The sequence below is a fragment of the Podarcis vaucheri genome (genome assembly GCF_965113315.1).
Source record: "Podarcis vaucheri genome assembly, chromosome: 6".
In the NCBI taxonomy this organism is placed as follows: domain Eukaryota; kingdom Metazoa; phylum Chordata; class Lepidosauria; order Squamata; family Lacertidae; genus Podarcis; species Podarcis vaucheri.
In genome coordinates this window covers 72,737,906-72,763,815 of record NC_138764.1, presented here as the reverse complement: position 1 = coordinate 72,763,815, position 25,910 = coordinate 72,737,906, and the positions used below count along the sequence as shown (strand labels likewise).

Here is a 25,910-nt window from a genome sequence, read left to right as displayed (position 1 = left end):
AGCACAATCAAAGATTATGTGATGCGATAAGTTCCAGTGCTGAACATATCCCAAAGGATTGTGGTGCAAAGTCAGTATTTTTTTATTCAGTGCAAATAGTTGTGCTAATCTGGTCTCCATTCATGAGTCAGTGATAGGGGCCACCTGTGACCAACTCAAAAACACCCAGTCCTGGCCATGATCCTGGCAACATTCTCTCATTTGTGGTGGGTGGAGCAGAGCTCCCAAATTTACTGCCCATACATCTCGGGACAAACAGAGTTAACCCCCAAGCCTGTAGCTTCACCTGTTAACAACTGAGACTTTGCCTGGCTGCAGCTTTAAATAGTCTGCTGCGTATTCCTTCACTCCTTTTAGATGAGGAGAGTTGGGTTACAAGAGCAGAGATAAATAGTAAAATGAGTTGGTGGTTGTGCAGTTTCGTTCTTCCACTCGTCCACGCCACACTTGGTTTCTCAGGACTCTCCTGAGGTAGTAGGGAAAATGCCGAAGGTGAAAGTTCCAGGTAGGTCTAAATTCCCAAGTAGCCTTAGGCAAGTTGGGAGGAAACCTTCTTTTATGATGAGGTCGGTGCCAATAGCCAGACTCTCAAGAATGGATTCACAAAGCAGCTCTGATTGCCTATTTAAGTTATGCAAGGCACAGGAGGTGGAAGGAGAGAGAGCTTGAGTCATTAGCTTTCCCAATATGAGTAGTTTGGATAGACAGTCAGGCAAGTGGCTTTTAGGCCACAGAAGTGAAATTGGATGAGACCAGTCGATTCAGCAGAACCCAGTTTTGCTGTGTTAAAAATTTATCAGAGGTTGGATAAACTTCCACAGGAGCACCCCTAGACATTGGTGTTTGCCAGATAAAAGAGAAATTAGAGGGTTTTCAGTAACCTTTAATGGCTTATCATTAGCAGCAAGGTAATTAAGACATGCACCAGGCTAGTAGTCAAAAGGGGGCTGGATTTAGCTTCTCTTTGTCAGCTCGTAAAAGACCTGAATAAACCCTCCTTGGAACATGTTGCCTTCCAACTCTGTGGTTCTGTGCTGTTACTAGCAGAATAGCAACATGGTCCAAGGAATCTAGAACAAAACTGATAAGATTTATTGCATTTTTTGAAGCAGCAGCAGCAACTATCCACATATTAAATCTAAGCCTTTGATAAGCTTAAAAATTACATAAATAATCCTTTCAACTTGCTCTTATTTTGTTATGCTCCTAAAGGAACATTTCTTACAGCAAACAAAATGGGTTTAAAAAGTGTTTTGTCGCTTTTCTTTTTGTCCAATATTTCAAGTTGTTATCAAAGAGTTCAGTTCTCCCCCCCCCCATATTAGCGTACAAAGATGCTTCCCTTTTAAATAAAAATACTGTAATAAATATCCACAGCTCATAATCAAATATTCCTACAATGTCCATGCCACATGAACAGGTAGCCTCAGGTCTGTTGATTTCGTTTGACAGAACGCGAATGGTGCAATAGTTTCCCTTTGAGTATGACAGTTATATTTAACAAACAGACCTTGGTTCCAGTTTGTACTTTTGCATGTTTTTTTTAAAGGTGAAGTATAGGAAGTTTTGCTGCTGTATCCTTTCACTTCCTTTGAGCAAGCGAGCTGAGAAGATGAATCCTACTGGTAGACATGCTAATAAATTGTCAGGGGAGAATTGAGCATTGATGGACCTGTGCTTTTAATGGTAGAAATGTTGAATAATGCCCATAGGTGCCTACTAAGAAGACCTGGACCACATTTTTGTGTTGCACTTTCAACTGATATCGCACACTAACTTTTTAAAAAAACTGTCAGTCTGCACCCCCTGCGGATACAGTGGTATCTTCCATGCTTGGAAACACTCCAGCTAAGGGCTCATACACACTTCTGCTTGACCTGTGATTTGTAGGCATGGATCTGAGCGGTTTTCCTCTTGCCTCGCTCCAGCCCCAGGGAAAACACACTCTCTAGTGCTAAATTGGAGCAAATGTCAATCTGGAGAAAACCTGAACTGCTGTTTGCCCTGATTGAGCGCTAATGAGTGGGGGAAAGCAGTGGAACAAAAGGAAGTGGGGTTAGGCCCTCAAACTAGTCTGGGCTGATTTTCTCCTTACCAAACAACTGTTCTACATACTAGGTTTTAGAATATTTGTGTGTGGACTAAAGGATTATCTTTTCATATTATTACTTTGGCATATATGAAAGGTGGTAATCAGAGTCATGCCCCAGACCACCATATGTTCACAGTTAAGAGTTACCATTTGCAAAGAGAGTATTACATTTGTAGGCAAATGTTCCAAATCATGCATACAAGAAGCTATATACCTTCAGATGTACAAGCACAGAGTCTGTGAAAACAGTATTTTTTTAATACATGGATCCATTGAGTTCAGGCCCTCACAAGCCCCTTCCATATGCTCACTTGTATCCAAATAAATGCATGGAAAGGGATATTGGTGGTGCCAATCCCTGGTTCTGAGGTAGAATTTAAAAGACTGCATCCGTCATATCAGGATGTCTGGGCAAGTTGTCCCAAATTGCTTTCTTAACTGTTCTTTCTTCCCATTGTAGAGCTGTTCAACTAGTATGGTATGTAGAGTATATATTTCTGCAAACATTTGCTCATTAAAAATGTTCGTTTCTGTATATAAATGTGGACAACGGGTTAAAAAAAAACTTTAGGTGCTACATCCTGTGATCTGATTACATTTATTTTATTTCACTCTCAAACAGCAGAGGAGAAACGTGAGTATAACTCGGCCTTCCTTGTGCCGCCTGCTGCTTTGTTAAGCAGTTGATCATATCCAAAAGACAAATGATCACAGCAACTCAGCGACTGTCCGTTTCTCAGCAGTCATTGCCAGGAGCTATTGATGCATCTGGGGTGAGGAAGAAAGCTTGTATGGGACTTGGAGGAAGGCAGGGTGTCATAACGGGACCTGCATGGGGTGTGCTGTCCTCATGAGTCTGGATGATTCAGCCCTTCATCAAACCTGCCTTTTCAAGGAGCTCAGATACCTTCCTTTGAGTTGCAATACTAGGAAGGAATGCTGGAGCCCAGTTCTCTCCACCAAGTCTTTTACCTGGGCACCAACTAAAGGCAGGGATGCGGGTGGCACTGTGGGTTAAACCACAGAGCCTAGGACTTGCCGATCAGAAGGTTGGTGGTTCGAATCCCTGCAACGGGATGAGCTCCCGTTGCTTGGTCCCTGCTCCTGGCAACCTAGCAGTTCGAAAGCACATCAAAGTGCAAGTAGATAAATAGGTACCGCTCTGGCGGGAAGGTAAACGGCGTTTTCTTGCTTCTCTGGTTCACCAGAAGCGGCTTATTCATGCTGGCCACATGACCCGGAAGCTGTACACCCTTGGCCAATAAAGCGAGATGAGCGCCGCAACCCCAGAGTCAGCCACAACTGGACCTAATGGTCAGGGGTCCCTTTACCTTTACAACTAAGCTGGACCCTCAAAAGCACCCTGCTTGCAGGGAAAAGAGGAAAACGAGTGGATGGTTGAAGTTACTTGGTAGTGGGCCCACTTTGACTCTTGGGTTATATAGTTGGACTCTAAGGTTCTCTCCTCATTAAGCTCCTGGTATATGACTGCATTTCAACCTAAAAACTGGGCATTGGCACAGATTGCCCTGCTGAGAAATGGCTGTCTTTCTGGGCTGCCTGGCTACCGCTGGGTGCACAGGTGAGCATGAGCCACATTGCCCAGCAACCCCTGTGCGCAAGGGCATTTGCTGGGAACAATGTTGCTTCCCTGTTCTTGTGGAATTGAGATGTGGATCACTGGCTGCTTTGACAACACAAGAGGTCTCTAGGCAGGACTTAGGAGCTCGGAATAGGACAACAACCCCTTATGTCCAAACTTCTAGTCTGGTGTGAGTGTGGACTTCATTCCCCGCTCAATCCCCATGCACATTGTCTGTTTGGAAAGTGGCATTGCATGAACTTGCCATTTGCATGGCCTCTGGCATTCCCATCTCATTGTCATGATACCCTATGCCCTTCCTGCTTATTCCACTTGCATATCTCCTGCTGAACCAGATTACTTCCCTGCTTCCTCAATGTCCACCATTAAAGCAGTGCTTGCACAAACATGCCCTTCTGATAGCCTACGTGTGTGGATGGATTACAGTGATTGAGATATTAAATTCTTATAGAAAAGCATTTTCTCGGCAGCAAAATAGTCACCGATCACCAAAACATTTTACTATATGAATTTAATGTATCCAATAAACTAATCCCATTAGTGCAAGGATTTCCATTTGGGCAATGGAACTTTCCCTCCTCCTCCTCCCCACCCCCATTTCTTCCCCAAATCTGCTCCAAAGAGTTGGAGAAAACTTCAGAACAGATTTAGGGGACGCTCAAAGAAAGCAAGAGAGGAGAGGTTCTGTTGCACAGTCCAAAGTCCTTGCACTAAGAGAACCACTTTGCTGGGTACCACCCAATATATCTGTTTTGTTAGTCACTGTAATAAATATATGCTTTTAATAATTAATTTCATCCTTCCAAGATCCAGAGCAACACACACACACACACACACACACACACACACACACACCTGCAGCCTCAATTGGAAGCTGCGTCAGATGTTCAGCTTCCGAAAAACATTCACAAACCGGAACACTCACTTTCGGGTTTGCAGCATTCAGGAGCCAAAACGTCTAAGTACCAAGGCGTTTGAGAACCAAGGTATGACTGTACTAAGGCTGCAGTTCTGGGCACACTTACTCGGGCAATGGTGACTTTTACTTGTGAGTAAACATGCATAGAATTGGACAGTAAAATTGTAAGTCATAGCCAATGCTTGATTCTCAGCAGACGTGACCATCCTGCGAAACACCATAACCTGAAAGGTCTCACACTATCCATACTCAGAAGGACCTGTACAGATCTGTATAACATATCCCTTCATGGGACTGTACCTGCATACACCATCATTGCTGGCTACAACAAGAAGCATCATAGTCTCAGGCTGTTTGAAAGATCAGAGTCTGCCTTTTGGAGCTCTGACCCCACAGTTATTTGTGAGCACTCCTTATTGTGCACCTTGAGATCTCTAAGCAGAAACATCTATGACTGTTGCCCTTTCCTGTACACGTTGCTCAGTGGCAGAAAGGTGATATCCAGGCTCTGATTTCCACAAAAACGGGCTAAGACTACAATGAGGAAGCCCAAAACAGGTAAGACACTTCTTTTCTAAGTCACCTGCTTTCACATTAGCTTGGAATTTAGTTTAGATCCAGTTCACAGTCCAAAGCAGGTTGCACCCACTATGGTGATGCCATCTACACTTACTGGCTGAGAAAGCCAAACCTATCAGTCCAAATTCAGCTTTATTCTTATTCTCATTGCCATGACAGCATACTCAGTGTAGAGAGGCACAAACATTTCCAGACTATGGAGAAATGCAGACTCTAACCACCCAGAATCTAGAGCCATGAGTGGATACCAAGAGAAGCTTGTCAGTCTTCACCTCCATGATGCATTTATGTACCCCAACACCTCCATGGTTCGTCACTGGTGTTTCACCTTTCCTCACTGAAGCCCTGGAATCTCGCTGTAAAAGGTTATCAGTAGAAGTACTAAGAATACTATCTGCTTAAAACCCTGCAGCAACATTGAGTTAAAGTAGACTATGTTGAGGCTGATGGATCAATTGTGTGACACATGATAAGTAAGCTTTGTAAATACTCTGCAGCCCTGTAGCTGAATTCTCCCCTAGAACTATCAAGCTGCATCCAGGAATGTGGTGCAGGTAAGTCTTCAGTTTCAGAGCACATGTGACATACTGTTTTAGCCTGTCAGTTCCCTGTCATGCGTACAAAGAGAATGCAGGCATGAGGTGGCCTCTGAGTGCACACAGGGCTGGTGTGCTGAGTGACGCAATTGATCCATCCTCCCGCAATGACCAAGAGCTGGCCTAGTGACCTCCTGCTTTCTCCTGACAGAAACGGATGATGCCATGCGCTCCTTCGCAGAGAAGGTCTTTGCCTCAGAGGTGAAGGATGAAGGGGGCCGGCACGAAATCTCTCCCTTTGATGTGGAGGATGTCTGCCCCATATCACATCATGAAATGCAACAGCATATGATGAAGGAGGAGGAGAGTTCAAGTGACACTGGGAAAAAGTGAGAGTTCTGTATGTGTGCATGCACTGCTGGGATGATGGGAAATTGGGGCTGAGGAAGGAGGAGCCATGAAAGATTAGATGGGTAACCTAGTAAGGTGTGGCTCAGATAGATCGTGTGCCAGATGTGTGCTGATCACAGTACCTCTGAAGCATCATAATGCAGGCGCCAGATACACTTGCACTCACACTAAGGAAAGGTGGCAACGGATGTGAAAAGAGCTGGTTCCTGAACCTTGGAAGACTTGCGTTTATGGGAAACTACAGAGTGGCTGTGGGACGCGGGTGGCGCTGTGGGTAAAACCTCAGCGCCTAGGACTTGCCGATCGCATGGTCGGCGGTTCGAATCCCCGCGGCGGGGTGAGCTCCCGTCATTTGGTCCCAGCTCCTGCCCACCTAGCAGTTCGAAAGCACTCCTAAGTGCAAGTAGATAAATAGGTACCGCTTTATAGCGGGAAGGTAAATGGCATTTCCATGTGCTGCGCTGGTGCTGGCTCGCCAGAGCAGCTTCGTCACGCTGGCCACGTGACCCGGAAGTGTCTCCGGACAGCGCTGGCTCCCAGCCTCTAGAGTGAGATGAGCGCACAACCCTAGAGTCGGACACGACTGGCCCGTACGGGCAGGGGTACCTTTACCTTTACAGAGTGGCTAATTCCAGTCGGAGCAGCCACCAGCACAGAGTGCACCGTCTGTACTAGCACCCCTTAATCATCAGAGCAGACCAAGTGATTAAGTATTTTGAAGATTAGCTTAAAGCGAAACCATTTGCTCACGTAGATTTTCAAAACTGATGTGGATATAAAACATTCCCCAAGCCACTTGGCTGGAATTGTTGGAAGAGTAGCCTTTGCCCTATGTTTCTAGGCACTGAACAGTTTTGAGCAGATATATTCTCAACCACATTGCCTTCCTACGGAAGAATGGAGTATTTCCATGTGATAATGACGGCAGATAGGTAGCTTTTCACTACAAGCAAGTGTGAAAGCCATGGTCTTATTTGTCCTTTTGATTTCCATAAGTGTGCCTCTTGTCAATACTACCTGAGCAGTGGCACTTTGCTCCTGTTCCTCAGTGGCTTACTCTGACCCCATAATTTGTATGCCCTGCTTCCTCGTGGAAATGTCTTTAGATGAAGATTACAAATTTGCTGAAGAAGCTAGTCAATTCAGAGAAGGTCCAAAACCACACCAGAAAGATGCTAGTTCTGAATCTATTTATGGAATGTATAGTTCAGCTTCATCACAAGTGATCCTTGGGCAGATCACAACAACAACAACAAAAGACAAACTGTAATTAAAACATACCACTATCACTTCCTCTCTCCTTTTTCAAAAACCAATTCAAAGGCTTTTTGAATTGGAGGAAGAGATAGATCTTTAGTTGGTGCCACAAAATAGGCATGGTAGGGCCAGCCAGTCTTCAGGGTGCCATTACTGACAAGGCCTTCCACAATACAGTATATAAAGACATTTGTATATTCCTTTGCTACCTCGCTCCAGGATCATGAAATATCAGCCAAACTTTCAATGTAGCCAGAGCTATGGGAAGTGTATGGTGAACTGACAATGCAATACAGATGATTGCTGCCAAAGCATAGACAAAGCTATATGAAATGAGTTTCCATTTGTGTTGTTTTCCTTTTCTTCATCCCTCCTAGGAAGAAGAGGCTCTTGCGGCTGAAGACCATTGCACTGCTTGTTCCTACTGCGGGAAAGTCTTCGACCAAACTGTCCACCTTAGATGAGGTCATCTCCAGCAGTGCTTCGTATCAAGCCGTTCCCAAATTCCAGCGTGTTCAGATCACGGGCGACTATGCTGCAGGGGTCAGTAGCTGGAGGTGCCAAACCATCTCCTGTCATGGATGAGCCTATTCTGCTGCCTCTTCTTCCATTTTGTTAGATGTGGTACTCCCAATACTGTGGTACTCCCAATACTGCAACTTGAAATGGGGGGGGGGAGGTAACCCTCCTGTTTTTCAGGGCTTCCCTGAATAATAATAATAATCATAATATATTAAAAAGTCTGTTCAGGGTTGGTACACACCATATATTTAAAGCAGACCTTACTTGTAGTATGTTAAGGGTGCTGGGTTTTGTAGCTCACTGGTAAACTACAGTTCCCAGGTTTCTTTGGGGGTGCTTTGAATGTATAGTGTGTGTGCTAACTGCAAGTGGGATCGACAAGGGAAGTAAAATAAAGTGTGTTCAGAGAATTTAAAAAAATAGCCCTCTAAAACTAAAATGTCATGAAGTGGATATAATCAAGCATTGTGCTTACAGAGCACTTGGAAAATGTGGCCCACTCCCCTCCTCCAGCACTGCCTTGAGAGAGAATATCTGGTGGCTTTATAGATGGGCAACAAAGGGGCATTTATTGGGCACAAATCCCGATCACGTAGAAAAGGCTTGCTGCTCTTTCCAGATCTCCATCTCCCATACCCCCCCCATTTCAAGTTGCAAGAGAGACAGCCCCGAAATGGAATGGGAGGAGGCGGAGTTCAGTGGGACTCCTGCAACTAACCTTAGCTGTGTCCTTAGCCTAGCTGCGTCTGTGTTTTGAGTGGCCTAACTTGAACCTGTTGAGAAATAAATCAAATATGGGGGGATTTGCTGGGTCAAGGGATATTGATGAAATTGAAGTGGGAACATCCTGGTGCTCAAAATAGCTCCAACAGCTGGATCCTGCCATGTCCCTGATCACCTTTCATTGCCAGCCTTGGTGGGTTATTGGAAGACATGGCTGCTGCTGGAATATACGCTGTACTCTCTCCTTCTCTCGAGCAACCATACTGGGCTCTATCCCACAGACAGCTCCAGGTTTAAGCAAAGTTCTTGCTGTGGCCTCCCTCCTGGGTGGGCTTTCTTTGCAGCATTGCAAAACAGTGGCCCTTCCTTCCTTCCTTCCTTCCTTCCTTCCTTCCTTCCTTCCTTCCTTCCTAATTGTAAGGAGCAGAAAGGTTCCTGTGAGTGACAATCTCCCAATGTCGGCCATTTTGTTTTCCTTACCATAGCATTGTAGGGAAAATAAAATGGCAGGCACCAGCTAAATGGCAGCCACCAGAGCTCAACGAGGACAGGCAACTGTCAGTGCAATCGGCCCTGCCAAGGACATGGGAGCCGCAATAGCTGCCATGTGCTGACGCTGGGCCTGCTTCATTCTCATTGCTATTGTTATCCCCACCACCACCTCCAACCAGGCATGCTGGGAGACGACTCTTTATCTCACAGTGCAAGAGTAGGGAACTTTAGGCCCATGGGCCAAATGTGTCCCCCATGCCTCTCCATCTGGTCCTTGGGATTCTCCACAGGCCGCTCCCTCCCCCTACCAGCCACATTATCTGTCCTCAGGCTACAACCTCTGCCAGTTTTGCCTCACACCTTCCATGAGCGTTTTGGTTTTTGCATGATTTGAACTCTGAGAATCCCCTTTCCTTGCCTGCTGTATTATTTGTATCATTTATTATTCCTATGACAGACCCTCCAAGTGTCCCTATTTTCCAGGGACAGTCCCAGATTTACAGAAGCCATCCTGGTTTCTGATTTGATCCTACAATGTCCCACTTTTCCTTAGGCTGTCCCTATTTTCCTCAGAGAAATGTCAGAGGGTATGGAATAGGATATCTCCATTTTCATTGGAGAAATGTTGAAAGGGAAGTCTCTATTTTCATCAGAGAAATGTTGGAAGGTATGGAATAGGGCTAAAGTGCCCTTTTGTGATTTTCAGCACACCTGGGTTTTTCCCCCTTTTGTTTTGTAATTTCTGTCTTTTTTTATCAGTGCCAGAAGTTTTAACAAATATTTCCACAGGTGACAGTGGAGGATTTTGAAGTGGTCTGCAGAGGCCTGTATCGTGCCCTGTGTATCCGGGAGAAGTACATGCACAAATCTTTCCAGCGTTTCCCCAAGACTCCCTCCCAGTTCTTGCGCACTATTGAAAGTGAGGTGTGGAAGCCAAATGACGACCTGCTTCCAGGTAAGTACCTGGGCAGGCTGGGCAGGCTGTACTGGGTGACTGGGCTTGTGGGTGTGTCCCAGAGCAAGACAGCAGGTGTCGGGGTGGGTGTGGGTGTGATGGAGGGCACTGTGGAGAATTGCATTAGCTGCTTTAATCTTTTTTTAAAAAAACAACACCACCACACTCCTGTCTGTGCAGAGCTGGTGTGCTGAGCATGCAGAACGCTTACAAACATAGGGAGCTGCCTTAGACTGTTGGTCCATCTGGTTCAGTATTGTTTACACTGACTGGCAGCAGCAATCCAGGGTTTCAGACAGGAGTCTCCTCCAGCCCTGCCTGGAGATGGCCAGGGGTTGAACCTGGGATCCACTGCCTTCCATTCGGATGCTCCACCACTGAGCTATGGGCCTTCCTTACTTAGAAGTAAGAGCACAGTGAGAGCAGCTTTCTGCCGGGGCCAGTGAGAGACAGGCCTTTGCAAAGACTTGAGGAGAGGAGCTTCCCAGATGGAGTTGTAGAGGTTTGGCACCTCCCCTCCACCTTGGCTCTCATTCTTATCTGAGCAAGTATCTTTTTGAATTTACTATGAATACTGTCAGGTAGTCAGAGAATCTGAATGACATGTAGCCTTGGCCTTAGGGCTATATTTCTTGTGCTGGACCTCTTTCCAGTGTGCAATATCATGCCATATTTTGGCTTAGCTTTGGTGACTCACCCAGTCTACCATTTTCAACCTCACCCCCCTGTTTTCCCATGTTACAAAGAACAGCCTGGCCTAAGTGGAGTTCTCATGCTTCTGTCACACATGCTTGTTCATAACAGGTAGGAATATAGGAAATTCCCTTTTTCCACATCATCTAGCCTGCTGTTGTCTACTGTGACTGGCAGAGGCTTTCCAAAAGACATCTTAGCTAGGGTTCCTTCATACCATCCTCCATCTGATCCTTTTTTTAACTGGAGAGGGCTAGAATTGAGCAAGAAACCTATTGCATGAAAAACATGTGCAAAGGGGTATTCTTCTTAGTCTGTACCTGAATCAGACTTTAATTCTCTGGTCTAGACTTCCATTATATCAGATCTATCTACATACAAGAGGAAAAGGGGCCTGTGAATCAAACGAGGATACGTATGATGTAAAGCAGGGATAGCCGACAGGTACCCTTGGGATGCTGTTGGACTTCAACTCCCATTAGCCCTAGCTAGCATGGCCAGTGGTCAGGGGTGGTGGGAGCTGTAGTCCAGCAATAAATGAAAGGCGCTGTGTTGGCTAGCCCTGGTGTGAGGTATGAAAAGCCTAGGCACCCGTTATCTTAGGGCTAGAGCACTGACCGTGCTGCTTCTCCTTCTGCCTTTGAGGCGGAGGCAGGACTTTCACATTTCTGGGAATGCTTTTCACTACACACTCAAAACAGAAGATATGTGCAATTACTAAAACACACCTAAGCTTGTTATTAGTCACGCAGAATAAATTGGATTTTAGGATTGTGCTACAAGAGGCGCCATCTTGTTAAAGGATACTCATGCAGTCGGGAGCCAAAATTAGCTAAAACAAAGACAGAAATTGTAGCAAAAGCATCTGCATGCAGGGGATGGGTAGTGGTGGCGTTCTCTCATGGGGATTTCAGTCAGTCTCAGTCCTGACAGTCATGTGGTTTCCTTAGCGGTGTAGAATTTAATTCTTGTAGGTTGACAGCTGTAAGAGAAGCATGCTAAAAAAACCCAAGCCTTTTCCTTTGTCCTTCCCTTGTTCAACGTTAGTGCACTTTCCTCTTGATTTTAGTGTTCTCTCCCCCTGTGAAGAAAGACGAAGATCCCTTCCAGTCTAGCAACTTGCCCGAGAATCTGGGCTACCATGTGGAAATGAAAGAAGGTGTGGTATACATCTATGCTGACAAAGCTGCTGCTGCCAGGGGTGAGCCCAAGGACCTGCCCTATCCTAACCTGGATGTCTTCATTGATGACATGAACTTCCTGCTGGCCCTTATAGCTCAGGGACCTGTGTAAGTGTCTTGGAGGTATGGCCCCTTCGCGCATAAGCAGGGCCAGCCCAAGAGATTATTGAAGCCTCAGGCAGAGAATCCAAAGGGCACCCAGCCTGCAATGAAAAATGTAACAGTGAGCTAACAGCCAATGTGCTTCCTTTTATTGATGCCCAGGGTTTGCTGCCTAAGGTGGCTGCTGCTGACCTGGGTTTGCCCTGAATAAGAAAAGGGCAAAAGTCTAGCCACCCCAAGGCAGCACACATATATCCCTGTTGCAATGACTTCTGCTGTCTCGGGTCACTTGCTCTGGAATGTGACCTTTATCAAGCTGTCGTGTGACAGCAGCAGGGTTACTGCTGGCTGGCAAATGTTGGTTGCGTTGGCAAGCTGGTGAACCTGGGCTCGGTCTCTTATTCTGCGAGTGGCTTATTTGAGACGATGCTCTTTCCTTTGACTGTTGCAGCAAAACCTACACACACCGACGCCTTCGGTTCCTCTCCTCCAAGTTCAGTGTGCATGAGATGCTGAATGAGATGGAAGAGCTGAAGGAGCTGAAGAACAACCCCCATCGGGACTTCTATAATTGCCGTAAGGTGAGGGATCGGTCCAAGGTGTTGCCTCCTCAAGCAGGAGTGGCTGATCTTTGTCACCCTCTGGGGCTGCAGATCAAAGTGGGTGTGGCCAAAGTGTAGGTGTGGGTGTGGCCAATATTTTTTAAAGGGCAAATTTTGCTGGATCATAAAAATTACAGCAAAGGATATTTATTTTATTATGTGAACTGCCCTGAGACCTCCAGGTATAGGGTGGTATATAAATTCATTCAATAATAATAATAATAATAATAATAATAATAATAATAATAATAATAATAATAAGCAAAAATGGTCAGTATCTTTTTTAATTTACATTTTTTAAATGTTTATTCATAATGGATGGATTTGGGGGTTTGGGGGATCAACAAAACCTTTCGGACCCTGTGCTACCAGAGGAGAAGTAGTCAGTAAACATACTTTTAAATATTATTATTTTAATTTACAAGATTTGGAGGGGCCTTGGATGGCCACAAAAAACCCCAGACATGTGGCACCGTAATATTACCATAATATCACATTCTGGCCTCCCCCTGCAAAACTAGTGGGAGTGCATTAAGAGCTACAAAAATGTCTGGTGTCACAGTGGAAGGCCAATAGGGGCAGTAAATAAAATAAAATAAAATAAAACACAGCATTTAACTATTATTTTTTAAAGGCAAATGGGAGAGGGTTGTGGGAGATGAATGAGACCTGCAAGTTGTGGGTTAGGTACCCTGGCCTTAAGGTACAATGATGTACCTCATCAGTGCCTCCCCCTATATTATTGCTGGGGTGGGTTCTGTGGGAGGGAGGCATCTGCCTCCTAGGCTGACCTTTCTCTTCTCTTAACAGATCGACACACACATCCATGCTGCAGCTTGCATGAACCAGAAGCACTTGCTGCGATTCATTAAGAAGTCTTACCGGGAAAATTCTGAAAGGGTTGTGTACAAATCCAAGGACAAGACCTTGACGCTCAAGCAGCTTTTTGAGCAGCTCAACCTTCACCCTTATGACCTGACTGTGGACTCCCTTGATGTCCACGCGGTGAGTCCTGCTTTTCCTTTCCAGTACAGGAGATCTCCCACCCTTCCGCATGGTCTCTGTCATATGACTGGCTGTGGCTAATTACTCCCCCCCCCAGCTGTTGCTGCCCCGCCATCTCTACCTCCTACAAGTATTCTTTGCTCTGTGCACCTAGCCAATGACTTCTCCTCCTCCTCCATGTCACAGGGCCGGCAGACCTTCCAGCGCTTTGACAAGTTCAACGCCAAGTATAACCCGGTGGGTGCCAGTGAGCTGCGTGATCTCTACCTCAAGTCTGAAAATGCCATCAATGGTGAATACTTTGCCACCATCATCAAGGTTAGAGACTATGGTATGCAAGGGTTTGTGTCTGTGCGGCTGGTAGACTGAGGATAAGGCCAGTTCCTGGAAGCAGATCAGGTAATCCCTTTCCCTTTTTATTTCGCAGGAGGTTGGCTCTGACCTGGAGGATGCCAAGTACCAGTACGCAGAGCCACGGCTCTCCATCTATGGGCGTTCACCGGAAGAGTGGCCAAAATTAGCCAGCTGGTTCAACGCACACCGTGTTTATTCACCCAATATGAAGTGGATGATCCAAGTGCCCAGAATCTAGTAAGTACTGATGGGGGCAAAGTTTGATCAGGTCAGAAGTGCCAAATTCCATGTATAGATCTGATTAATCCAGATTCCTCCTCTTTCACTAATTATGGGCCCCTCCATGCACCCTACCCCTTCAGTACTTCCCCTCTCTCCCCAATCTCCTGGCCTGAAAGTGAAGGTTTCTCTTCCTTTCCATGTCTGTTTCCTAGTGTGTTGCCTATGGTCTTGGGCAGGTGCAGTGGAGTGGGAGAATATTGGATCCTTCAAGGGGACTGAACTCAGGGGAAGCCATCTACAAGGATTCTGGCTCAAGTCTGCAGACTTATGACCACTAGTCTCAGGTTCAGTAGCAGGAGCCTGGTTCAGTTCCTTACCTGGTAGTATCATAGCCCTGAGTTTGGCTGGCTCTTCTTCCTCTGACTCTGATTGAGCTCAAGGCCAGGGCCATGACACTATCTGGATTTCCTTTTGTTTCCTTTGGGTTCTATGGGACAAAGCAAAATGAGCAGGAAGCTGGGACACAGCTGGGACAGAGTATATGCTTCAGCACTGAGTTCACTTGCTTCATTTCAGTTGCTTCTGCCATTTGCATCCCGCTTACATTTTCCTTTCTCTCAAACGTCCCACGTAAGTGGTATGGAAACGAGCAGAAGTGTTTCTGTCTCCTCTCAGTGATGTGTTCAGATCAAAGAACTTTTTGCCACACTTTGGGAAGATGCTGGAGAACATTTTTGTGCCAATATTTCAGGCGACAATCAACCCACAGGACAACAAGGAGCTGAGTGTGTTTCTGCGCCACGTGAGTACTGTTGCCCAGAGGCACCTTGGGCCTAATCCTAGGTAGTGACAGGCTTTGCTCTTTGAAAGTAGGTGACAGAGAGAGTGGCCAATACAGCACCAGAAACCTGAGGGTGTATCTAAGTCAGCATATTGTCAACCAGATCTAGCCAAGGGTCCACCTCACTGAAGGTGATGCCTGGTAGATACTACATAAGAAATGACAACACCTAACCACTACTGGATTCCAGTCTTCCAGCTTCAACAAGGTAGCACCTTGGACAGAGGTGGCCACTCTGTCCCCCTGCAGCAGAGGGTGACTGTTGGGTGATGGGAATTAGAGGTTATCGGCTTCATGTTATTTGGTGAAGGTGGACTTGCTTTTGGAGTTGGTCCCTTCCTCAGAACCAATTGTACGATTTGCAGATTACTGGTTTTGACAGTGTGGATGATGAGTCCAAGCACAGTGGACACATGTTCAGCACCAAGAGCCCCAAGCCGGAGGAGTGGTCCCATGAGAAGAACCCCTCCTATACATACTATGTGTACTACATGTATGCCAACATCATGGTCCTCAATCATCTCCGACGGTGAGTCCCAGCCTGGGCAGAAGGATTATTGCCAGGTGAAAGGCTTCGATTACAAATAACCTGCACCAACATTTAGTACAGCGTTTCTCAAACTTGGGTCCCCAGCTGATGCTGGATTACAGCTCCCTTCATCTACTGGTCCTGCTAGTCAGGGATGATGGGTATTATAGTACAACAACAAGTTTGAGGAAACACTGCTTTAGCAGGAGTAACACTCCTAGTTCTGCTGGTTCCGATAAGACCACCCACTAACCCTGACTAAAGCATATTGCATTTCAAGAGCTTGACGGCATCAATCCTTCGCCTTCATTGATCCAAAGCCCTAAGAGGCACAGTTCCAGGTTCTGCTAGACTTAAATGCTTGGATTCTAACCTGCCTTCTGTAAATGAAACAACTCACATCTGCATAAAAGAGGTTTGCCGCCTCTTCTCTCCCTCTGCAGCCTCCTGCATGTCCCCAAAATCTGCTCTTGGGGATTGGGGGGCCCTTAGGAATGGTGCAGTAGGGAGCTCAAGATGAAAGGGGGAGCTGGTGAAAGCCACTCCTCCTTTATGTGAACTGAGGACTAAGTAAGGATCCAATATAGTGTTGGCAAAAGTAATGACTTCATATAATAAGACCAGGACTGCTGAAATAATCTCTCTCAGATATTTATATATATTTTTCCTTTGCTAGTTTGAGAATGGGTTTTATACACCATAATAATATTGTCTAAGCCTTCTATTAAAAGAGCTAATGAGACTCTGGGACCTAACTAAATATTATCTGCAGACAACTGCGATGAAGCAAGACAGGTGCTTTTATAAAGAAGAGAAAAATGCTTTAAGAAAGATCTATTTAATACAGAGAAGCAGTGAAGGATCACTTAATCCTTTCTGTTCTTGCTGCTTCTCTCAACCAAACTGCACCCCCAATTTATCCCCCCACCCTGCATGAGTTTCAAACATGTATTAACTTTGCGGGCAGAAAAGCAACTGGATTTGTGTGGCTGTGGAGCAGAGAAGTTACAGGACACTCATCTGCATGTTAACATGGATTTTTATCATTCACCAATGCAAAGCACAAAAGTGAAGTCCCTGCTGCTTGCTAATCCCAGCATTACACCAGCATGTTTGGTCCCTTCAAGTTGGAAGCTGTCTGGGGCCATCTGATGGTTGCTTCCTAAATAATGCTAGAAGTGTCCACTCATCTGGGTTTTGCATAAAGGCTGCCTTGCCACCCTCAGGGAACGCGGAATGAACACTTTTCTGTTTCGTCCTCACTGTGGAGAAGCTGGTGCTATCACCCACCTGCTGGCTGCCTTCATGACTGCAGATAATATCTCCCATGGTCTGAACCTCAAGAAGGTGAGTTGCAAGATGTGCTGGGCTGTGGAGAAAAGATCGCCAGGTGTCCTTTTATGCTCATGTTGATCTATCCTTGCCATGTCTCTTTGCAGAGTCCTGTGCTGCAGTATCTGTACTACCTGGCCCAGATCCCCATTGCCATGTCCCCACTCAGCAACAACAGCCTCTTCCTAGAATATGCCAAGAACCCACTTCTTGATTTCCACCAGAAGGGCTTAATGGTGTCTCTATCCACTGATGACCCTATGCAGTTCCACTACACCAAGGTAGGCAGCTGGATCCTTTCCTACGACTGCTGTTTGCTCTCAGAAGTGTGAGGACAGCTAGTGTTCAGGGGATTATTGCAGCTTCTGCGATAACCTTTGCAATGGCTATGCTTTGTATTTCACTTTTTATTCCCCAGGAGCCTCTCATGGAAGAATATGCCATCGCTGCCCAGGTCTTCAAGCTCAGCACCTGTGACATGTGTGAGATTGCGCGCTACAGTGTTCTGCAATCTGGCTTGTCTCATGAGGTATGGTGTTCAATGGAAATCTCAAAGGGGGGTATAGAGTGCTCCTGGATATGGGGGATTTAGCAGCACCAAATCACTGCTGTTCTGCTCTGAGCTCCAAGTGGAATAACAATTCTGGTTCTAGACTTCTAACAATCTGTAGCCAAATGATCAGTACCCCTTTCCTCAGCTGCCATTTTGGGAAGGGAAGTTCATTTGGAAATTTGGGGTGGGGGTGGGAATAGTGCTAAATACTGCCTACTCACTGCATCTAGTATGGTGCCTCACTGCAATGGTCTCCCCACTGCAATCTAGGGGTGAGGGAAAGGGGGGGGGGAGAAAGACCATGCTATTTGGAAAAGGAAGCGTTGAAGTAATATAGCCGGTTCCTAAAGATGGAAATGGCTAGTTCAAATTCTGTAAAATATCTAGGCCATTTACACCAGGGAAGACTGTGGAGATTTTTCACTGAATTTTCTGACTCTGGGGAGAAAAAAAACATGAAACAGTGGAACATGACAGATTGATGTTTTATCTTACAGATGCTTTGTCAAAACTGAGTGAACTAAGTGTGGCTATTCCACAGTATGTACCCTGTGGCTGTGTGGAAGTAGATCACCGCCTCAGGGCTTAGTGACTGGGAATATAAGAAGGGTTGAGCGAACAAAAGAGGGTACATGAAAGCAATGGAAGCAGTAGGGTTTTCTTTTTATGGAAAAGGTGATGGGAATGGGAGTCTGAGTGAGGGGGTGGCTCTCATTTACTGTATCATTTCCATAGGAAAAGCTCCATATTCTGGGAAAGAATTACCAAGAAGAGGGGCCTCAGGGCAATGACATCCACAAGACCAACGTGGCTCAGATCCGCATGGCCTACCGCTATGAGACATGGTGCTATGAGCTCGATCTTATAGCCGAAGGGCTGAAAAGTACTGAATAGAACCATATAGCAGGCTTGAGTAATGAAATCAGCAGTGCCACTCAACGCCAGGCAACTGTAGAGATGGAGAGTGAGGGATTATTGGCCCCAACACTGTTGTTTCAAATTACATACAGTCTAAAAGAAATTACGTGCAGTGTGTTTACCAAACTCTTTGCGCTCCTTCATTCTGTGAGCAAGGTGCAGTTTGCCCTGCATCCTGGGTATCTCTTGCCATGAATACCACAAAAATATTTATGTGAAAAGGAATCCAGGAGCCCCTGTTTCCTGGTGTGAACTGTTGTCTTTTATTCCAGTGCTTTCTAAAAAAAAAAAAGTAGGAACATAGGATTAAAGTGATCCACACAGCCTCTTGACAACGATGCCGGCAGGCAACACTGCAGGCACATTAAACAAGTCATTGTCTCACTGCCACAAGCCATCTAAAGGGCAAAAGGAGGCTATGTCCACAAAGAAAATGACTGGATTTTGTAGTGAAGCAGGCACACACTGGTCTGTATGAGGGACCCCCAGAGGCTTGATAAGGGCCTTAACTTTGATGCCTCTGATGAAGTAAAAATCCACTGGTGTTGACCCATGCAATAGCACAGACTGTCTCATACTCCAACTGGACTAAAGAGCACCCCGTACTTTGTATAGTACAGCAGATACGCTTACATGTTCCACCAACCTCTGTCTCCCTTCCTGGGGCAGAATGCTTATTAAATGATTTCAGGATGATCAGCTGGGTGGATGGGGGTTATCGGTTCTCAGCAGATAGGTGATTGAGTAGAGATTTGCATCCCTGTTGCGTTACTGGGCTGGGAAGAGAGGTTTACAGTTCTTAGCCTGGCCCAGCACCCTGATGAGGATGCAAATCTTTTCCTCCCTGCTCATCAGATTAGTTATCTGGTGTGTGATTTGTAGCTCAGCTCCGCCATGGAGAGGCACACTGCATTTTTTCTACTCTTGTAGCAGAGGCTTAAGCAGGTCAGTTTCACTCTACCCCACCAGATTTTCCCTTTCCCCTCCCGGCTGACACTCAATATTATGTGGCTTCTGGACAGAGGCAGCCCACCCACAAGGCAGGGTGAAGCATCTGCCTCAGGCAGTGGAAATGTAAGAGGTGGTGTTCTGCCTGCCACACTGCTTCCACTGCTATGGGGAGAAGCTGAGGGCCAAGGCTTGAGGAGTGCCCCGACTCCCGCCAGGTTTGATGGGAGCCATGGCATGGTGGTAGCAGATATCAGGGTGGGGACACAGTGGGAGGAAGAACAATTCCTGTTTCACCTCATGTGCCGAAATAGGGTGGGCCGCCCCAGCCTCTGAGCAGCCTCTGTCCTCACCAAGCTATCTTCTTGTTGTTGTTTTTTAGTGTTTTGCACTTTTCATTATCCTCATCTGTTTATTTATTTGTATGCCACTTCCCCATAAGACTGCGCTCAGAGTGCCTCACAACATCAAATGTACAGCATAACAATTCAAGATATTAGAAACAATTATATTGATAAGTACAGAAAAGCAATCCATATAATGTCGTGTAAAACAATACAAATAATCTGTAACCTAATTCAACAGCTTAAACTAAGCAGCGTTGCATAGGTAAAGGTAAAGGTAAAGGTACCCCTGCCCGAACGGGCCAGTCTTGACAGACTGTGGGGTTTGTGCGCCCATCTCACATTTATTGGCCGGGGGCCAGCGCTGTCCGGGGACACTTCCGGGTCACGTGGCCAGCGTGACATCGCTGCTCTGGCGAGCCAGAGCCGCACACGGAACGCCGTTTACCTTCCTGCTGGTAAGCGGTACCTATTTATCTACTTGCACCCGGGGGTGCTTTCGAACTGCTAGGTGGGCAGGCGCTGGGACCGGACAGCGGGAGCGCACCCCGCCGCGGGGATTCGAACCGCCGACCTTTCGATCGGCAAGCCCTAGGCGTTGAGGCTTTAGCCCACAGCGCCACCCGCGCTGTGCAAGCAGCGTTGCATAGAACAGGACAAATTCACTGAACTGAAACTAAACAGAAGAGAAAATGACAACAGTACAAAAATAGCATGGCATAGTGGTTAGAGTGTCCGACTAGGATCTGGGAGAGCAGGGTCCAAATCCCAACTCAGGCATGAAGCTTGCTGAGTGACCTTGGGCCAGTCACTGCCTCTGAGCCTAATCTACCTCATAGGGTTCTTGTGAGGCTTGAATGAGGATGGGAAGAACCATGTACCCTACCTTGAGCTTCATAGAGGAAAAGGTGAGAGATAAATGCAAATAATAATAACATATTTCTGTTTTGTACTTCTGCACACCCGAGCATGCTGTTTCACAGGGCCTCCATTTTGGCTGCTGTCCTCTTGGCACTCAACCACCTGAGCTCAGTATTAGTAGGGAACATATGAAGTACTGTACAGTGGTACCTTGGGTTACATACGCTTCAGGTTACAGACTCCGCTAACCCAGAAATATTTCCTCAGGTTAAGAACTTTGCTTCGGGATGAGAACAGAAATCGTGCTCTAGCGGCACGGCGGCAGCAGGAGGCCCCATTAGCTAAAGTGGTGCTTCAGGTTAAGAACAGTTTCAGGTTAAGAACAGACCTCCGGAACGAATTAAGTACTTAACCTGAGGTACCACTGTATTACATTTTCCCAGGTACCAAGCAGTCTGTAACCTTGAGTGGAAATGTGTAACAAAGTGCTTTTTTTGAACTGGTAAAACTAATTGTGAATGTGCAGAAAAGCCCATGGTATGTTTCAGCTGTGATCAGATTGTAAAATCATTTCTGACAGCTGCTCTCGTCTCTCTGAACTGTCATCACCACACAAAGTACCTGTTGCTCCAGATTCCTTTGTCTATATTCAGAGTTCTCATAATAGAAAGTTGCTCTCATAATATAAAAGTTGAAGGAAAATGGGAGGGCAACTTGAAACATCAGTTATATAATTTATAGTCATCTTAGGTTTCTGAATTGACATGGGAAATAAGTGAGGACCAGTGTGGTGGTATGATTCAGGTGTCTGTCTGGAATCTGGGAGACCAGGGTTCAAATCCCTGCTCAGCAACGTAGCTCCCTGAGTGACCTTGAGCCAGTCACTGCCTTTCAGCCTAACCTACCGCACAGGATTATTGTGCGGATAAAATGGGGAGGGGAAAATTCAGAAAACACAAACAGGATGTGAGGCCAAATGGCAGTGAAATCCTTGGAGTACACATAGAGTTAGCACAGATTCTGCCTCTTTCATTTCATGGTTATGTTGCTTTGCAGTTTCGAATTTTCTCTATACCTGGGTGTGGATACATTTGTGTCTGCACACACATACATTCATCATGCCACTGATCTAATCCATGAAAGATTTTGTTGCTGTTGCAGCTGTCAGCTACCTTACAGGCTGATATTTCACATTGCCACCTGCTGGCTGCTGCTGCTGCAGTAACTCACACAGAAGACTTGAATTCACTTCTTTGCTCAGAAGGTTGGATGGTACTGAGGGCTCAAAAGGGGCCAAAATTAACACCAATGTCTCAACAAATGAAACTGATCTGTAGAAAATGTAACTTGAAAAAAAGAGACATTGCACATACTTTTGTAAACCAGGAAGTCTTTAATAAAAATACATCTTTTAAAAAGAGGGGCCAAAATTCAAGACTATTCCACATACTGTGGGTGATTAGTGCTAATGAGTGGCAAAACAGGAAGACCTCAGAAGTTTGGAAGCTTGAAAAGATAAGTGTCCTACCTTCTGGCCAGCAACGTTTAGCTTTTGTTTTTGAAGCATGGTCATAATAAGCCGCCCTGTATAATTAAATAAAATCCTGTTTGGGCCTCCCAAACCAAAGCCCAAACAATTCTGCTACTAAGGAGATCAAAGGCAGAGGCTTCAAAATCGTCCCCTGGTGGCCCTACAAGTTCCTGAAGACAGCAGAGATCCACAACTCGGGACCCACCAAATGCAGCTCCCCAGATATGCAATATGACATACAGTACTAAGGACTTGACTCCCCCTTCATTTTTGTACAAACAGCACTGCTTTACGTCCTATTGGGAGTTGGAACCCTGGGACGCAGAGTGGCACCAAAAGTAGGAGGTTGCAGTGCTGGCACTAGTCAAGTCGACTGTAATTTGTTTTAATTGATTTTAGTGTTGTATTTTGAAATGGTGGTGACTCACCCTGGGTCCTTATGGTGAAGGGCAGGTAAGAAATCAAACAAATCACCACCACCACCACAACCACTTCAAGTCTCAGTCACACAACCATTTCACACTTCACTGTTTGGATAGTGACAAATTAGCAGGCCACCTCCCAGCTTAATGAAAAGAAACCAAAACTGCTCTAGAAATCACTATGCTGGCAGAACATCTGCACTTAAGCTGTAGAAGCAAGGAGTCCGAAACCACAGAGTATCTCATAGTTTATTTTGGGTTGGTCCCCCTCCCCCGTAGGTGAAAACCTAATTTGTCTGATAAAAGAGGAGTCTTACGACATGGGCTGTTGCCTAAGAAAACTCATGCCACACAAATAAGCAACACCCCCAAATAATTTCTAAAGTGTAACCCACTTTTCTTCCTCAAATTTAGTCAGGTCAGGAAGGGTAATAGACCTCTCCTGGTGCTGGAGTGGCCTCAACAGGCCAGCCTTTGTGAGTCATGCTTTTGCAAAACAATGTTTGAGACTAGCCCATGGCTCCAGAGAACCCTGCTAGCTAGTCATGTGTTTTGCATTACACTGTGACATCTCACACCATTGCTCTAAACCAATGGTTCCCAATTAGCTAATTACCGAGGACACCCTATTTTTCAAAAGCCAAGCCACGGACTCCCTACTTTTGAAAATTTAGATAACTCTATGGTAAGTTACCTGAGCAAAGCAATTTTTTGAAGAAAATGTGACGTAGCCCCTAATAAGCAAAGGATTTTAGTATACTCTAAAAAACAGACCATAAAATTTGTGATATTACCACAAATTGCCTATCCCTAGACAGCAGGAGAAACTTGTCTCCATTGCTCCACTACAACTGAATAAAAGAAAAGCAATTGTGTCCCTAACTTGCAAGTGTTCTGTATGCAGAAGGCTTTCTATATAATAGAATATATATAATAATAACAATAATTTATTAATTATACCCCGCCCATTTGGCTGGGTTTCCCCAGCCACTCTGGGGATTTCAATAGTATTCAAACATGCTATTCCTAACTTGTAATCTGAGATGCAAAACTTTGCAGCATATGATTCTGCTAACTAAGGGATCTTGCACCTTGAAGACATAGGTGAAGGCTCAGCCAGGGCTTGATAAAGTATTGGTGAAGACTGAGTAGAAAACAGCTGGAATTTTGTAGTGTTGGTAATAGTAGTAGTAGTAGTAGAAGTAATAATAATAATAATAATAATAATAATAATAATAATAATAATAATGGTATTTGTTTATTTAGTCCTCCTGTGCCCAAGTTTCATCCCTGGCTTAAAGAGATTAATTAGTTAAATACAGTACTGTACATATTTGGAGTGAGGTTTTTATTCTTGCTGTTTACCCAATAGGAACAACCAACTTTTTAATTTATTAGGATTCTGCCGTACATCTGTTTCCTTCCACCCCCAAATGTAGCCACATATCTTCCCACAAAAAACAAGAAAACTGGTATTTAGCTGCTGATATATCACAGTGTTGAAAAGAAAGTATTGCCCATCCCTAGCACTAAACTATATCATCAGACGGTGAGCTGTTGTGCTAATCATAGTGGCAATTTGCTAAGCTAATTCCTGTGTTGGACTTCCAAGATGAGTCATGAATCCCAAATTCATAAGGCAAGATTCACTGAAAACCCTACCTACAAGCAGTGGAAGGGTCCTCAAAGCTTGATAGCTGTTGAAAGAAATTGGAAGTTACAGTGGTACCTCAGGTTAAGTACTTAATTCGTTCTGGAGGTCCATTCTTAACCTGAAACTCTTCTTAACCTGAAGTACCACTTTAGCTAATGGGGCCTCCTGCTGCCGCCGTGCCTCCGGAGCACAATTTCTGTTCTCATCCTGAAGCAAAGTTCTTAACCTGAAGCACTATTTCTGGGTTAGCGGAGTCTGTAACCTGAAGCGTATGTAACCTGAAGCGTGTGTAACCCGGGGTACCACTGTATTTTCAGTTAAAAAGTAGAGAGCAAGGGGAAGGAACCCCTTACATTTTTAAAAATAAGCATGTGAGCTGTTTGCACTCTTTCCCCCCCTCTCCCTTCCAGTCCCAAGAGCCTTAAGAAACTGTGTCAGAGGTTTGTGCCCAATCTCAGTTCACTTGCCATCCAGCAATTCTTTCCCTAAGTTTTTCCCCTGCCAGCAAGTAGTCGCTGGTTGTCAGCTGGATGATCTGTGGAAAGCTTTCATGGTGCAGTTAACAAGATAAGTGTGTCCCTATTAGGAACCACTACTTTAAACAATAACCGTGTGTTATTACAACGGCTTGCTGCCATTTGCTTCTAATTGGTTTTCCCATTTGCTGACTTGAGCACTGGGTGAAATGGGCCTCTCTCTCTGCCTTGCTTGAGCCCTCTATCCTGCCTGATGGATTCTCCCGTGGGAACAAGAGGGAGCATGGAAAGGTATTTGCTAAGCCTAGCAGAGCCTACCTATCTCACAGCTACACATCCCAGGGTGGGTCACGTGAGCCTAACTGGCTGGTGCCTGTCGGTGGGCATGGTGCCACTACAGCACCTGAGGATGAGTCTGCAGTGGGTGAGTCTGCAGGGCGTTTTGCTCGTGGGTGTGTGGAACAAGATTCCAGGTGGTGTCAGTGGAAGCGTTGCTCAGATAATTTCAGCTATGGCAACAAACGAAAAGTTTCTTCCTGGAAGTGCAGACATTGCTTGAGTGCATCCCGAGCGAGATGTTCTAGGGAGCCATCATAATGTACATATTTTAATTGTTTTATATCCGTAATATTTATTGTGCTTAACTTTAACCTATATAGATTTGCATGTTCTCCGTTGCTTTTTATGTCCATATTTCTGGTCTGTGAACGTAATGAATCGATTCATTCATTCATCATAATTATCTGTAGGGTTCTTCCCCCCCCCCCCATGAGTTATCATGACAGTGGTTGAAAAGCCCAGTTGTTGTTTTTTAAAACAAGACTGGAATATAGCCTGAGGGTTTAAAAAAATGCTTTATTTGCCACCTCATGGATGAAAAAGGTTCATCATAACCTTGAGCCTTCGAGTGTTTTTCTGAAGACTCTTGTAGCACCAGTACTCCCATTCCATGATGCAGAGAAACTGCATTGTGCACGTGTGGACTGTGTGAAGGAAGCCCGAGCGCGCGTGACGATCGGGCTCAGACATCCCGCTGCTCGCCTTTCTGTTCCCTGAGACTCATCCTTATTCACCATCCCCGGGGTAGACGAGGGTTGGCGCGGCGCGGCAACAAGGAGCGCAGGGCGCCAGAATGATCTGAGTCTCCAGCTCCGCAGGGCCAGCGGCGCCCACGTGTACCGCGGGGTGGGAGGGGGGAGAGAGAAGCAGAGTAAGCGGGAGTCCATATAAGGCGAGGCGAGGGCGGGGCTTGT

General features: G+C 45.6%; 1 protein-coding gene across 7 annotated transcripts; it reads left to right on the top strand.

Moving 5' to 3' along the window:
• Positions 1-392: 392 nt before the first annotated feature.
• Positions 393-18,524, top strand: AMPD1 (adenosine monophosphate deaminase 1). 7 transcript variants are annotated; one of them, XM_082226957.1, is made up of 16 exons: positions 426-505; positions 2,715-2,726; positions 5,941-6,118; positions 7,775-7,940; positions 9,924-10,089; positions 11,852-12,071; positions 12,517-12,646; positions 13,478-13,672; positions 13,859-13,990; positions 14,100-14,263; positions 14,924-15,050; positions 15,455-15,618; positions 16,845-16,965; positions 17,058-17,231; positions 17,369-17,479; positions 18,239-18,524. In XM_082226957.1, the coding sequence occupies exons 1-16, from the start codon at positions 484-486 to the stop codon at positions 18,395-18,397; spliced, it is 2,241 nt and encodes a 746-aa protein (XP_082083083.1). In that variant the 5' UTR covers positions 426-483; the 3' UTR covers positions 18,398-18,524. The 7 variants fall into 7 exon arrangements, with proteins under 7 accessions (XP_082083084.1, XP_082083083.1, XP_082083085.1 ...); XM_082226958.1 differs by lacking the exon at positions 2,715-2,726 and having other exon boundaries at positions 393-505; XM_082226959.1 differs by lacking the exons at positions 426-505; positions 2,715-2,726 and adding an exon at positions 5,107-5,172.
• Positions 18,525-25,910: the final 7,386 nt, after the last annotated feature.

Bases quoted from the DNA above. Each gene is read 5' to 3' on its own strand.
- AMPD1 (XM_082226957.1), top strand. From the start codon at position 484: ATGCCGAAGGTGAAAGTTCCAG. The intron at 10,090-11,851 runs GTAAGTACCTGG...TCTTGATTTTAG, and splicing joins AAATGACGACCTGCTTCCAG to TGTTCTCTCCCCCTGTGAAG. The intron at 13,673-13,858 runs GTGAGTCCTGCT...TCCATGTCACAG, and splicing joins ACTCCCTTGATGTCCACGCG to GGCCGGCAGACCTTCCAGCG.